The sequence below is a fragment of the Paramisgurnus dabryanus genome, chromosome 3 (genome assembly GCF_030506205.2).
Source record: "Paramisgurnus dabryanus chromosome 3, PD_genome_1.1, whole genome shotgun sequence".
NCBI classification, from domain to species: Eukaryota; Metazoa; Chordata; class Actinopteri; order Cypriniformes; family Cobitidae; genus Paramisgurnus; species Paramisgurnus dabryanus.
In genome coordinates this window covers 36,094,542-36,106,764 of record NC_133339.1, presented here as the reverse complement: position 1 = coordinate 36,106,764, position 12,223 = coordinate 36,094,542, and the positions used below count along the sequence as shown (strand labels likewise).

Genomic DNA, 12,223 nt, shown 5'->3' with positions numbered 1-12,223 from the left:
ATTTGATGCTGGGAAACCGTTTTAATAAACTTTCTGAGTTGCTACCACGTTAGAACCAATGGGGAATAACACCACTTCCGTTGCCCAAATGCGCGCGCAGGCTATTTGATCACGTGAGCTGTAAAAGGGTCTATAATCCTTTCCCCAGACCATGTTTTAGCTCCTCCATCTACAACTCAAGTCCGTCACAACCCAGAGAGTATTTAATAATAATAATAATAATAATTCTATCTATATTCTATTTATTAAATTAGTACTATTTAAGAATTTAATTAATAAACTATCCCCCTGAACTTGAATCTGAGCATATCAGAGTTCTATTTAGTCCAATTTAATTTATTTTATTAATTGCTATCATAATTGCCATTAACTCTAAATACTTAAACATGATCTGTTATTCTTTGAAAAGCTACAAATATCTTCCTTTACTTTCCATAAAATAAGTTAATCTCTGATTTACAATTGTTCCATAACCTTACATGGATGAGATAGTTGTAAAGACTTCTGCCTTCAGTCCCTGCTTTCCTCATTGGAATTACAACAGCTTCTTTCCATTCTCTGGGAATTTGTCCATTATCCCAGACTTTATTAAAAAAACTCTAACAACTTACTTTTTGATGATTCGCTGAGGCGATTTAACATAACCTATTTGATCTTTTCCCGGTGCTGAACTCCTCGGACTTCTTAATGTAATACTTAACTCACTTTAGCAGGGAGATGTTGATGGGAAGTGAAGAAGGAAAGTACAATGGGAATTGATCACTACCCAATTGTTTTAGAAATAGGTATAAGATATGATATAAATGAAATTATTGGGAAAGAAGGTTCGGTTTATAATAAGGCTAAATTTAGAGAAATAAGTGATGAAATGTTTGGATTAATTAATGTTGGTAATGAAACGAAGATATTAAATCAGTGTATTAAGATGGCAATAAATGAAGCTGCAAATCATTAAATTCCTAGAAGAAAATGAATGAGGAAAAGTAATTAAGGAAATAAATAAAGTTTTTAAAATACTTAAGAGGACTCACAATTTTGAAGATTTAATCAAGTATAATATTATACAAGCAAAGGTAAGAAGAACTATTAAAATCACCAAAAAAGGAATACTGGAGATTATTTTGTGATTCAATAGGAAGAGAGATGGAAGTGGATAAAGTGTGGAGTATAAGGAGAATGAATGGAATAGAAGAAGACTAGATATCCAATGTTAAAAAAGAATGAAGTTACAGCTGTTACAGAATAAGAGAAAGGGAATACGCTGATGAAAACATTTGTTAAAATTCATAGTTCCGATAATATCAGTGAAGAAGAGAGGAAAAGGAGAGGGGAAACTGCATTTAAGTATAAAGAAATAATTACATAGTAGATGAAGAAGGGGGTGATGAGTGTTATATTTTTCAATTCAGTACTACATATTGGGATTAATACAGTATGTAGTTTATTAAAAAACGTGCAATATCCCATAATCATAATTATAGTAGCTATTTTATCATTTTCTATTAGCCTTAGATATATCTTCAGATTTAAATTGTATTGATATAACAAGTTCAATTATATTTTTGTATACATCAATTCATAGAGTAAATTACTTCAATCAATATCTTATATATCTGTAAATTATTTGTTTTATATAAGGCGTTTAATATTTGTGTATATAATAATATAAAATTAAACACGCCTATAACTTCGCACGCTTTTATTTTGAAACGAAGTCGTCATGTTCGTTCAGCTGGTTTACCACACGTAAAAATACCGCGCTTTTAATTCTCACAGAAAGTGATGGCCACAAGCGTTTTGTCTGGCGATAAAACACGATGTCCTCCTGTGAAAGTGTTATCCAGTCAGCTGCTTGAGGGGTTGTCAGGCATCAAATACGAAGTCTAAGTATGTTATTAAAAGACTGGGGTCAGACACAGCGAGTTCATTACGGGTGTCTGTGATCTGGATGCAGGGGACTGTGGTCAGTGGCGGAGCCAGAGGGGTGTCCAGGGTGGCATATTTAGTATGAATCACCAGCAGTTAAAATCATTACAAATTTCCTTCATGTAGTGTCATAGGCCTTCTTCCAGTAAGATTTAATGGTGTTTTATTGCTTCAGATCACAGCACATTACCAATAGAGACCAATAAAGTTTTGTGTTAACATAACAAATATTAATAAATGCTCTAAAATATATTTTGTATTGTTAATTTGTTAGCTAATACATTAATGTTAATGAATGTGGCTTCATTGTAAGATGATACCAGAATTTTCATTCAGATATTCAAGTTCATGTTTGACATTTGTTTTAATCATATATTGTTACGTTTTGCATTGAGTTTGTCTTTTGATATAACTCATTAAAATAAATGTTTTTTTTATTTACTAATATTGATTTATACTTTTTTCACACCTATGTTACTTGCAACTCTGTCACTCGTTCTGGAGAACATTTTATTTATTGCAGAAAAGTAATGACATTACACATAAAACGGTTTTAATCTGTATTGACCTGTATTGATTAAATAACAATAATAGTTGGAAAAATACAGCCATAACATGTATAAGGAAAGAAAAACATTTTATAATAATATTTAGTTATTATTATAAACTTAACATTTCTTTTATTAACCTTAAATTGTTAATATTGAGATAAAATACAGATATATTTGCATTGGTCCATAAACTTTATAAAATTTTGTCCGCAGGTAAATATGTAATGGTTATGGGGGTCATTCAGTCTCATTGTCCAGAACCAGTGCTACGTGCTGTCAAGATGGCAGATCTTTCTGAAAACGCAACGATTCGTGGAGGATCTCCAGCAAACTTTGCCATGAATCTTTTTTATGTTTGTTTATTTGTTTATTTAACTTATGAGAATGTTAAACCACTATAGGGTTTTGTAAAGCAAACAGATTGTAGAAACTATATGAAATATGCACTGTGTTTTATCTGGGAATGTGTGCATATGTACTATATGTTTTATTTCAAATCAGGTAACAGAATAAAAAAATGCATTGAGCCTTGTAAGCGTTACTCACAAATATGCCATTTACCAAAAATCACTACACAAATACATAATTGAATAAATCACAGATTTTCAGTTTTTTTATGAACTTACAGTCAACCTTTTTTTTTACAGTGTATATATAAGTATACTGTATGTATGTATGTTGGTATTACAGAAAACGCTAAAGGCAACACACTGACAGAGGTGTTACATAACTGCTCAGCAAATGGTTTAGAGTCTTTTGAAGACTCCTAAAGTTTTCTGGCAGTTTGGACAGTGGTGCGTTACGTCCTTCAAACTGTCCACACAGAAGGGAATCAGGCAACACCCAGAAATACACCTAGAGAGAAACAATACAGAGCAGGACAATGAAGAAAGTGTTCTTGTGACACTAAGCACACAACTGTCATCAGCTTTTAATAAAACAAACAAAAGAATATATTGATCTTACCCGAAACAGGCCAGGCCTACACAAGAGAGCCAGGCTAATGCGCCTGATGTGTACTCCAGTTGAGTTATCACAGTCTGTGAGCATACCGGACAAAGTACCTGCGCAGGAGAGTCTCTGAACACCGCAGGCTGAACATACACAGTTTGAACTAACACACACACAAAAAAAACACACAAGTGATTAGAAATATGTGCTCATGTTTAGCTCAATGGTAAAGCACTGTGATGGCAGTGCAAAAGGTCATGGGTTTTCTAATAAAATGTATTGCATTGCAAATCACTTTGAATAAAAGCATCTAACAAATGCGTCCATGAAAATATGGATGCATTTATAGCTGTCAATTGTTCAAATACAATAAATGCTTCAAATGTTCGGGAGAAGTGAGGTTATGTAATCCAATCAATCCACGCAAAAAGGTCTCTCTATATAGCCGTCCCTCACCTGTGTCATGTGTCAGTTTTTGAAGCTTCTCTCCTACACCTCACTTTCAGCTGGTACATTTTGCAGTTAAGGAGGAGGAGGCTAATATTTTGAGCTGGGGGCCTGGATGTTTTTTTATCATATTTGATTGCATGTTAATGCATTGCACACTTGTGAAATGCTGTTGGAGAAGCAATTCTGAACAAGTTTGCATTTAGCTGGTTTGTGTGGTTTACCATCTATTCCAGCAAAGTTAAGTGCAACATTTAGGTGTTGCTATTATTATCACGTTTCGCCCTAGATTCAATCTTACCATCAGAATGATTTACAAAACTTATACACAGAAATATAGGAGATAGTATGTGTGATAACATAAAAAAATTATCCCAATGCTGTAATTTCTCTAGTACAAAAATCAACACCACTGGGTGAGTAGTTAATAGTAACACAAATAAAGTCTATATCAAATATACATAAATCTTCTGATTCAGAGGATACACAAAGCTAATTTAAAACAATGCAATATTATAAATAAACTTGACTTAACATGTGCCCTTTTATGTCCATTAATATGATCTTCAATTATAAATTATATTTATAAATCAATGCTGTATCTATGTATTTAATCAGTTAAAATAATTTTGTTACTATCTACCCCATGTTAAAACACTTCTGGTCTCTACACTGTAAGCAATTGCCGTAAATTTACAGCCAATTTTCAACACTAAAATACTGTTTTCATGTTAAACAGTTTAGTACTGTAGTTAGCAATGCATTGTGGGCTGCTTAAATTGGAGCAACAAGACAGAGGCCCTCAACAGTAAGTTGATGTTTTAAATTACAGGGCAATACAGTATTTTCTCGAAAATGCATGTTGACTGGGGAATTTGGAGCACGGTCAGAAGCAATATTAGTTTTATAAATTGAGGCTAGCCTTTTGCTTTTGGTCAATTTTCTTTAAAAAAATACAGAAGTAATTTGTCATTAACCCCTGGATGGAATTTCGGGAACCATTATTTGTATTGGAGATTTTCCAGAAGAGGATGTACAATTTAGATGACGTGCTGCACATTCTCAAGTGTTCTTCATCAAATTCATCGGGTCTTGCATCTACAAATGAAACGGTAATTCAAATCTTATTCATATTGCCAAAAATGCTTGATATCAACTGATAGAAGCTTCTCTTGCTAGGGATTTAAACATGTCATTGAACAGTGAGGCTTAGATTTGAATAGCCAAAACAATATTACTTTTGAGTGGTATTTTGTTTAATTTTGGTAAAGTTAGCCGTAGGCTACTTCTGAATTTGAGAAACAACACTTATTAAAAAATTTACTTTAACCAAACCATAGGATTATTTGAACATCGACTATCCAAGATGGTTTTGGTGAGTTTTATTTTGTTTGTGTCGACTTTTAATGAAAAAGTGTTTTACAAACAGTTAACAAGAAAATAAAGCTAATTGTAGTTTGGTTAAAGTGGAATAGTCAAGGCTTTGCATTTTTCTTTTTAAACGCCAAAATTGGTGTGAAAATATTGTCTTTCTGGACTCTTTGTGAATGCAATGTGTGTACTAGTTTGTGGGAGTACTACTACATAGAGGTGTAAATATTTTTTTGGCTCAAAGGGAGCTGCATGTAAGCTACATGTGACAACATGGAGTTAAAAAGATAAATTGTTACCCTTTAAATTTTGAATGTCAAATCTATTTAGAAGTTTGATTGTAGGTACCTCGTTCACGTCTTGGTTACATTCCACCTAGTGTTTACTAATTATTGTCCTTTTTATACATTTTCTTCTTTAAAATCTTATTATGGTAAGGATAATGTATTTGTTCCCTTCAGGTATCTGCCACTGCAGCTGACATTGAGACAACTCTCAGTCTTCCTGCAAGTCCTCGCCTGATACCTGGTAATATACATTTAATTTAGAATCATTGATAGACACATTGTATATTTTATCCATTCATCTTGAGTTTACAAATGTTTACACAAGGTAACAAGTATTACCATGTTGTTAAGTTTCAAGTGCAACAAGGCAAGTCACAATTAAGGGTTGGATGATCACCTTTAAGGGCTCTGAGGGCATCACACCAACATTTGCAATTGGACTTGCTGCTATGTTTGCAACCTACTCAGCCTTCAGTATCAAGATGAGACAGCCTGCCCTCTGGAATTCATTCAGAGGTAAACCCCTTCAATCCCTGCCATCATTATATAGATATATACAATTCAATTAATGTGTTTGTATTTTATGCATAAAATGGAATTAGTACTGTACATTTCAAGCCTCAACACCTACACACACACACGCACGCACGCACGCACGCACGCACGCACGCACGCACGCACACACACACACACACACACACACACACACACACACACACAGGGTATAGACTTTATTATAATTCCATTTGATGTCATTAAAGAAATAGTCTACCCTTTTGCCATATTAAACTATGTTATTACCTCAACCTAGACGAATGAATACATAGGGGAGAGTGGGGTAAAGTGAGACATCGGGTAAAGTGAGACACCCCCTGTATCTAGGCAATGGAACACATTTGTGGTCCTATGACCATTATGTTTTTAAGCCCCTCAAATTTCCCCTTGGCCATGAAGGACAGGACCTCATGCTGCTGTGGTTAACATGTTTTTTTCACAAAAATATATTTTTTGCTTGTAAAAGTAAATTTTCTTGCTGTCAACTTAATCAACTGTTGTGCCAAAGCAAATTGATTCAGGTAGAAAAACTTATATCACACATGTTTATGAACTACCAACATATAAAACCTTGTGTTGATGCTAGCTGAAGATTAGCCTGAATTTCCAAGAGAGAGAGTTTTTTTCCAAAATGTGGTGGTGGGGTAAAGTGAGACAAATGATGTGGGGTAAAGTGAGACACGAGGCACAAGTTCAGTTTAGTCTAAAACATATTTTAATGTAATATTACATTACATATGTTTTATTTTTAATGTTATAAACATTGCAGAAAAACCATTATGCCTAGTCAATACACCAGGAAGACAGCCTGGGGAAAAACACCCCTTGAGGATATGAAGAGTGCAGCTGCTTAGGTCAAGGAAGGAAAGAATTCTCTAATGCTATGTACACACCAAACGCGAGGCATCATGGTACTGTGGGTTCACAAAAGACACAAGTTCAACAATTTGCGCAAGTAGATTACATACAAAGTCAATGCAAAGACACAATCAGACACGTCCCCGCATGTGGCGATGCGAATGACGTGATATGGGTGGCGCGTTTTCCACGAAAACACGCGCTATTCGCCGCAAACATGTCTTCGCCCAATTTGAAAATATTCAACTTGAGCGAAAAATTCCATTACACAATGTTAAATCCTGCGAGTAATCTAGATCAAGTAACGCACTGCCCCGCATTTGGTGTGTACGTAGCATTATTCACTCTAGATTACTCACGGGATTTAACATTGTGTCATGCAAATTTTTCGTTCGAGATAAATATTTTCAACTTGGGCGAAGACAAGATTTTCACGGCAAATGCTCCGCTCATATGGCGTCATTCGCATCGCCCCAGGCGAGGATGCATCTGATCGTGTCTTTGCATTAACTTTGAATGTAATCTACTTGCAGAAATCGTTGAACTCACGTCTGGTGTGAACCCACAGTAAGAGCAGCTGCAAGGGATAGAAATATTGATAGATGGTTCTGATTGTCTTTTGCGCTGACCCGCAGACACTAGCTGGCTCTAAGGGTCCTTTGTTCTGACCCCCAGACTGCGTTCTAATCTAACTGGTTCTATATGTCATTTGAATGTTAATTAAAAAAATTTGAATTGTCGGAGCCAATGGTCTACAGTGGGCAGCGCTCCGACATGTGGTGCTTTCACACTTTCTGGGAGTTCGATTCCCGGCTCGTGGTCATTTGCCGATCCAATACCCTTCTCTCCTCCCTGTACTTTCCTGTCCTCTCCAAAACTCACTGTTAAATAAAGGCAAAAACTGGCCAAAAAATATAACTTTTGAGTTATGTTATGTTGTATTTGATTTTGGTTCAGAGTTACTGTACTTTTCAAGTGTTTAGAAAAATAATGTTCTTAATTGACCAATCCCCTTGATTCTGTTACTAGTCCAACATTAGTTCTGGAATGTGTGGTTGTCAAGCTAGCCGTCAGGATTTTATCTGTTACAATATGTGCTGTTATGGTAGTTTCAGAGTGTAAAAAGTAAGTGGATCAGTTTACCCCGAGCTGGTTCACTTTACCCCCTTGATTTTTCTGGTCTGTCTCAGTTTACCCCTAAGCTGGGGTAAAGTGAGACACAAGACCACTTTTTTTAAAACAATCATATTTTCATTGCTCTTTGTCCTGAATACATTCTGGTAATTTCCATAGCTAGGAAACATCCTGAATTAATGGGAAATGTGTAAATTTGACTGATATATCATTTTAGCTCGCTTAGAGGGGAGCAAATGTAAAAAATGTCTCACTTTACCCCACTCTCCCCTACCTATCTTTTTTCAATGCGTGCACTGTACAGCGTGTTGTGAATGTGTTAGCATTTAGCCTGGCCCCATTCATTCCTATGGTACCAAAAAAAGTTTTATTTTGTGGCACCATACTTACTGGTATAACTCCTCATGTAACAGTCTTTAAATAAGGAAAACACGGAAGTGTTTGGTGGCTTCCCTGTTTGGTACCATAGGAATGAATGGGGCTAGGCTAAATGCTAACACATTCACAACATGTTGTACAGTGCACGCATTGAAAAAAGATAGGTATGTATTAATTTGTCTAGGTTGAGGTAATAACATAGTTTAATATGGCAAAAGAATAGACTATTCCTTTAAATCCACTCAATTTGTGCAATGACGAAAGACAAAAAAACAATTAATTGCTTTTGATTTAGGCACTTCATTGATATAAATCAAGAGAGAGGAACAAATGCCAAAATGATCAGACAAGATTGTCTCTAAGAAGAAAGGTGTGATCGTCCAGAAGTCGTCTTCTGCAGTAAAATACACACGTGGCCATGCTACTGAAGAATCTCCTTGACTTTTTAATGGAACTTCATATAGATCGGTGAGTATATAATCTTTCTCTCATTTTTTTGACAGTTTGGCATTGCCACAATTATACTGGTATTTTTAACTTTATAAGCATTCGCTTGGAGTTTATACTTTACATTCGTGATTGTTTAGTTTATTTATGAGTATGATTGTTTTTTGTTCTTTGACAGTGGCAGCACTAGAATAATGCTGCAGAGAGGAACAGCGGCTACTAAAGTGATGATCGTCTCTTCTGGATCCACAAGAACTAAGATGTAAAAACACAAACCTACCTCACAGGACAATTTTAAGAGGTAACCTGCAAGTCTAGTTAGCAGTGGCACATGTGCCTATACGGTTTCATCCTAAATGTTTTTTATGCTTATTATTGATACATCCTGACAAAATGTTCTACTGTACTATAATAGTTTCATAATGGCCTTAGGTATGTTTTCAAAAAGTAAACTATAGGTTATGCCCTTCAGATTTGGTTAGGATTAGGGGCAGTCAGTGACGAGCAATTTAAGAACGTACGTTTATTGCCATAGTCTAAAGCAAGAAACTACTGTTTCTGTTTACTACTAGAAAGCTTTTTCAGCATTGTCCAACAGGATTTATTTTCTTTCCTTTTTTGTATTCATGTTGACATTGACATTTCTCTTTGAAATAAAGGTGTTTGATTTGAAAGTTTTTGTTGCTTATTTTGCATAATATTCACAATAATGCATATCTTAAGCAGTTGTCTTTAGCCCTGGGAATTCATTGGGCAAGTTCATGGGAGACTGATATTTTAAATATCAATGAAGAATTTTTAGAGACTAAATTTATGTTATTTCAAAAATGCTGCATATTTCTGTGATTATTTGGAAATTACAATAATATTGTTTAGGTTGTTACTTTAAACCTAAACAATATTATTTTAGTTTCTAAATAAATCACAGAAAATGCATTTATTTTTTACTGTATTAGACTGTGAAATCATTTAACAGTGTGACTACAGAAGTATTCTGTATTTCTGGTTTACAGACTACTACCGTAAATTAATTTTACATATGAATACTGTAAAAATAACGGTATACTGCTGGCGTCTCTGCTGCCAGCTCTTTAATGTAATTATATAAATACAGAACAATACAGTTTTTCTGGTTTACAGACTACTACCGTAAAGTCATTTTACGTATAAATACCGTAAAAATAACAGTATACTGCTGGCGTCTCTGCTGCAAGCTCTTTACTGTTATTTTACAGAGAAATTTTTTACAGTGTATGCAAACTTAAACATTGTGTTAGAAAAAGAAAGGTTATTACCAACAGGAGCATTAACTGGTTGGGGTTGTGGGGGTGGTGGATACATCTGTCCGTGGCCTTGTGCTGGATATTGAGGCTGATTCGAATCGGTGGTAGGATAAGGCATTGGTCCTCCTGGTGGGTACTGTGGGTTTGTACCTATTGTCTCCTTATATGATGGTGGTAGTGGTTTTTCCACAAGTGCTGCTGTCTCCATTGGAAGTGTGGTTGCCATTGCCTTTGATACTGTATTAGCAATAGAACAACCATATAGCAACTTTGTAAAAAGTCATACAAAAATAACCATGGTTTTAATGTGGAAAAAAGTGTTTTTTGCTCTAAATGTTAACAGAAACTTACTGTTTGTTGCAGTTTTCTTGTGAAGATGATCTCAAATTGATCAATGCGTTTCCTCCTTGGTTACGTACTTGCCTGATTTCCGTGACAGTGATGAATGTGTGAGTGGTCCGAGTTGTGTGTTTAGTCAGTCTGTTTGACAGACTAACTGACCAAGCTCTAGATAAATGCATCTTAATATACATTAAAAAAACATGAAGGACGTTTGAATAGAGTCTGAACCTTTTTTTGATAGACCCGCCCCACACATACACAACCCAGGCAATGATGTCTGTTAGTAGACACGCCCCTTACTGCTGATTGGCTACAAGTGTGTTTTAGTACTCGACCCAACTCCCTTTTCCAAAGTGTTTTTCAAAAAACATGCACACCAGCTTTAAACGATAACATCATCAATTCAGTATTCAACAGTATCTTGTCAAATCTCTTAACTGTATGGTAAAGAAGGGAATGGAGTCCAGGTAACAATATTTTCTAAAAATAACTGTATTAACAACATGTAACACTACTTGCTACTAGTTAAAGCAAAACCACAGCAAAATAGATCAAAATAGATCAACAGATGGTGGAACACACCTACAAAGCAACACTTACTCATCCTCTACATCGAAATGTCATCAGTTTTAGGGATGAGGTTAATTGAAACTGTTTGAGAAAGGACTTTGAAGTTTTTCAGTTGGCATATGACCTGCTTAACGTGGACAAGTGCATTAGTAATGTGCCTAGTGTTGGTGTTTCCTTCTTCACAGAGTTGCATGTCTTTCTTGGTGAATGCTGGAACGAGAAGTTTGACCTTCTTTTCATAGAGAAGATCGGTAATGGTGAAGCCTCGGTTTGCCATTACTTCATCTCCTTGGCCAAGATATTCCAGTAAACCTGAATTAGCCGTTATAAATGCATCACTGCACTTTCCCTCATACGCTGGTGAAATGAACATGATCAGTCCACATGGTGCAACACAGACCAGGTATTTGATGGTGCTCTGACCATAGTAATGGCTGTAGGAATCATCTCTCGAGTCAAGGTTGAATGGCTTTTGAAGAGGTGTCTCTGAACAGTCGATCACACATGTTGTATTTGGAAATTGTTCTTTGAAATACTGAGGCATTGTTGCCTGGATTGTCTCCCTGGCCTGGGAAGCCATGGCATGTAGTACCTCATGTTTTCCTCCATGATGTCAATCCAACATGAAATCACCTTGCTTACAATGGACTGAGAAACACCAAACCTTTCAGCAAGATCACCCTGTAACAAATTAAGACGCAGCTTCATTAGAGTCATTAGGAGCTGATCCCAAGGGTGTAGCTGGAAGCTGTTGGTGTATGTATTCGAAAGGTGATCGGCAACTGAATAAAATACATCCAATATCAATCCTGTGTAGAGCTGACAAAGCTGGTTGTTTCTCAGCAGAGTTACGTACAATGGCGCTGGCACAACACATTGTGTTTCAATTTCAAATGAAGGTGGTATCAAGTTGAGTTGCGGTTTTAAAGTGTAAAGTTGTGGTCCTCCCACTGTGTTGCTGCATACCAGTGCAGGCGCATGTGGATAGTATTATCTGCACACACTGCATCACTGCACTCATCGATGCATCTGTGAAAGTAATATAACCATAAAGATATTTATGCATTAGTACTTAAAAAAAGTTTACAGAGGTCTCAACATAAAGGACTGCCCAGCGCAAGAT

The 12,223-nt window shown here is 35.8% G+C and overlaps 1 protein-coding gene across 1 annotated transcript; it reads right to left on the bottom strand.

Moving 5' to 3' along the window:
- Positions 1-2,480: 2,480 nt before the first annotated feature.
- Positions 2,481-12,101, bottom strand: LOC135740063 (lipopolysaccharide-induced tumor necrosis factor-alpha factor homolog). The gene is made up of 4 exons (XM_065258106.2): positions 10,540-12,101; positions 10,201-10,425; positions 3,444-3,591; positions 2,481-3,332 (listed from the first exon to the last, which is right to left on the bottom strand). Exons 2-4 carry the CDS (start codon positions 10,412-10,414, stop codon positions 3,224-3,226), a joined length of 471 nt encoding a protein of 156 aa, XP_065114178.1. The 5' UTR covers positions 10,415-10,425; positions 10,540-12,101; the 3' UTR covers positions 2,481-3,223.
- Positions 12,102-12,223: the final 122 nt, after the last annotated feature.

Bases quoted from the DNA above. Each gene is read 5' to 3' on its own strand.
- LOC135740063 (XM_065258106.2), bottom strand. From the start codon at position 10,414: ATGGCAACCACACTTCCAATGGAGACAGCAGCACTTGTGGAAAAACCA. The intron at 3,592-10,200 runs GTAATAACCTTT...TGTGTGTGTTAG, and splicing joins ACCAGTTAATGCTCCTGTTG to TTCAAACTGTGTATGTTCAG. The intron at 3,333-3,443 runs GTAAGATCAATA...GTTTCTCTCTAG, and splicing joins GTAGGCCTGGCCTGTTTCGG to GTGTATTTCTGGGTGTTGCC.